The 3,733-nt window shown below is 19.2% G+C and overlaps 1 protein-coding gene and 1 pseudogene across 1 annotated transcript in view; both read left to right on the top strand.

The window, feature by feature from the left end:
* LOC102673154 (probable cytochrome P450 6a13) overlaps positions 1–236 on the top strand; it is a 3,202-nt gene extending 2,966 nt beyond the window's left edge. Inside the window, exon 5 of the mRNA XM_031509761.1 lies at positions 67–236. Within this exon, the coding sequence (XP_031365621.1) occupies positions 67–236 (170 nt within the window). The remainder of the gene's footprint in view (positions 1–66) is intronic.
* Positions 237–2,950: 2,714 nt separating this feature from the next.
* LOC116185417 overlaps positions 2,951–3,733 on the top strand; it is a 3,154-nt pseudogene continuing 2,371 nt past the window's right edge.

Genomic DNA, 3,733 nt, shown 5'->3' with positions numbered 1-3,733 from the left:
TATATATATATATAAATAATATAAAATAATGATAATAATACGGTATTAATTAAAATTTTGTTCCAGGTGCACGATTTGCCGAATATCAAACAAAAATTGGATTGATATATATTCTTCGTAATTTCAAACTTGATGTTTGCGATAAAACATTAATTCCTTATAAACTTGATCCACGTGGATTACTTTTAATTCCTTTTACGGATTTATATTTGAAGATAACTAGATTGACGAATTAATAATTCTTTCTATTAATTTAAACTTTATCATTATTTAGCATTAACAATAAAAATTTATAGTAATCTAGTAGTATCTATAGTAGTAAAAATAGTATATTCAACAATATAAATAAAATATATGTACAACATATGACATATGTAATATTACAATTATTTTTGTTATTTATTTAAAGTATTATCTATTTTCATTTTTGAAATTATTTTTTTTTAAACTTTATTCATCAGAACTTCATAAAAACATTTACTATAATGATATTAAAAATATTTTATTACTTTAAATGACATTCTATTTTTTGTATTTACAATTAAAAAATACATACTTGATTTATACAAATAGATTTCAAGAATCAAATAAAAATCGAAGAATTAATATCTACTTAGTAAGGTCTTCTTATATTTTCTCAATAATATGATAAAACAGGAAAAAGATTGAAAATTATTTCATTAGAAGTATCATTAGAATATCATTAGAAATGTTTGTCATTTTAGTGACAACGAAAGATGGCGCTAACGATCAATTTTTATTTTAATACTATTTTTTCCCTTGTTTATTTGATTTTGTCTTGTTAGAGATGAAAATTTCTCAATTTTTATAACATTTCTGTCTTTCTTCATTTTTTTTCTCTTTTTCCATACTTATTTTTATTGTATGACTGCAGATACAGGATATCAAAGGATTTCATTTCTTTTCCGAAATTGCAATGCATTTTAATCTTCAATGTAAAAAATATAAAAATTATATTTTTATCTATGTAAAACTATACAATTTTTATCTATAGTATATACTGATATATAATAATGTGTTTTAACATATATATGCATGTATATATTTGATAATTTGTATTAAAGATTTTATTGAAAATAAAGACAGTAGAATATTGTTTTCAATTCTTCTATCTTTTTTTTTAATATCTTTTTTTTTTAAAAATATAAATGAATTATTTACAAAACTTGGATTTAAATATTATCAAATGAAATTACTTGTAACTTGAAATTTAAAATTATATTTGTAATAAAACATTTTAATTTCATTTGCATCTCTTTCGATATAATTATTTAATTAACTGTAAAGTTATTGTTATTCTTTTTTTTAAATTTATTTTATAATTTTGTATAATCAAATATGTATGGATTTACGAAATATTTACTCAGATTATTTAATTTATATATTGATTATATGTTGAATATGATAATAGATTGTAAAAAATAAAATATCATATATTAATAATAATAATTTAAATTGTGTCATAATATAGTGTGTCATAATATAGTATGTCCTAATATAGTCAATATTATTATTGTTTATTAATATACAATATTACATGCAAACTAATTCGTTCTGTTTCTAAAAATAAAAATGTTTTTCATTTTTTAAAAAAATATCAAAATTATTAACGATTTCTACATATTTATGTAGCTAATCGTTGAATCAATGATTTTAATATCGTTATCGAATATTAAATATCAAATAATAATAAGTCTATTCGAAGTGATCTACTTTCAGATATAACTGATCTGACATATTTACATTTAGTTTTGAAATATTCATAAATATAATATTTAAATTTATTTTAAAAATGATTAAAAATCGCTTTGTAAATATTCTGCAATTTACTACAATTAATGTAGAAATAACAATTTATCTTATCCTAAAATCTTGAAGTCTAATGATTGGATAATGGCTTAGTGAAAAAGATAAAATAATCCATCATGTTTGAATAGTACTACTAAATATTCACATACATTGCATATTTCATTTGTACAAATATTATAAATGAATAATTATCATATTTTATTATTAGCATCAGAGACTATTGTATATGAGATATAAATAATATAATAAAGTTTAATAATGCATTAATTCGAATACATGTTCTACATATATATTTTACATATGTATTTAACTATACTGAGAAGCATTTTTAATAATAGATCTCTTCATACATAAAAATAGCCAAAAATAAATACAATTTATTTAAATTATAACGCAATAAATCACGAAATAAAAATTTTTAAATAAATAAAGTCGAAAATTATAAGCAATAATAATATTGGATGTATACGTAAATACATGTTCTTCAAATTCTTCATAACATAATTCAAAAATTATCGAATTATTAGCAACACAATTCATTGATTTTAATTCATAAAGATAGTATTAATCATAATCATAAAGTTTATATATTTTTATTATAATACATTCCATTTAACTAAAAATATCAATATTCAAATCTATTTTGTCAAATACTTGTCAATACTTACAATTTAAAAACAATGTACTTACTTTAAAAAGAAAATTTTAATGATAATAAATTGATTATGTTTAGTATTTAAGTAACGTTCTAAGGTTAATAGTATCAGTTAAACAAAGTTAGTATCAGTTAAACAAAGTCAAACAGTTCTTGTTTAAACAAATATAGAAACAATCAGTTTTAGTGTAATTCTCAAATAATTCATAAAATAATTAATACAATAAATAATAAATTCTTATAAATTAATTTAGTAATGATTTAAATATATTAATTAATTTAATGATAAAAAAATTACAAAAAAAATATTCGAATATTCTTCATTTTATTTTTTATAAAATCAAAAAATTTTATTACATTTTAATAACACTTTCATTAAAATATCAATAGTTTTGATAACAAAATTATTTAAAAAATATTATATAAATAATATTTAATTAAATCATATTGCTAATTCAAAAAATATAAATTCTTTGCATCGCATAATACATAAAATCTAAAAAATGTATATTAGTTTAGAAATTTTTTGTGGAATAGTAATAGCGCTTATTACTCTCTACTATTATTTAACGGTTAATAATAATTTTTGGAAAAATCGTGGAATACCTGGACCAGAACCTGTGCTAGGATTTGGCAATACAAAGAACGTATTGTTAGGAAAAGAATCGATGTCACAATTTCTCACAAGGATATACAACGAATATAAGAACGAATCTATAATTGGAATATTTACAACAAGAACACCTGCTTTAATAATTAAAGATCCAGATCTCATAAAAACTGTCTTGATTAAGGATTTTTCAAAATTCATGAATCGAGGATTATTGCCAATGGTCTCAGTAAGTAATGTAAAAATAATACTGTATATGGTTTAGATATAAGTTTATTGTATATGGTAAGATAATATTAAATAAATTTTTTTAGAATTTGTGTTTGATATTTTATTCGAGTAAATAATTAAAAAGAAAAAAAAATAGAAAACAAAATTAGTATAATTAATACAAATTCATTCTTTATATATATTCGACATATTTTAATTATGCCTTAAGATAACTCTCCATTTTCATAGAAATCTTTTCAATTTTTGCAATTATTCTATAATGCAAATAAAGAACATTTCACAAAGTGAATAAATAATGAATAATTATTGAAGATATAACAGACAAAAAAATATTTTAAATAAATAATATTTGGTTTTTTTTAATGTATTCGATGTTTCAGGGAGAACCAATATCTCAACATCTTTTC

Source organism: Apis dorsata, unplaced genomic scaffold (genome assembly GCF_000469605.1).
Source record: "Apis dorsata unplaced genomic scaffold, Apis dorsata 1.3 scaffold_172, whole genome shotgun sequence".
Taxonomy (NCBI): Eukaryota; Metazoa; Arthropoda; class Insecta; order Hymenoptera; family Apidae; genus Apis; species Apis dorsata.
This window is presented reverse-complemented; position numbering and strand designations above follow the sequence as displayed.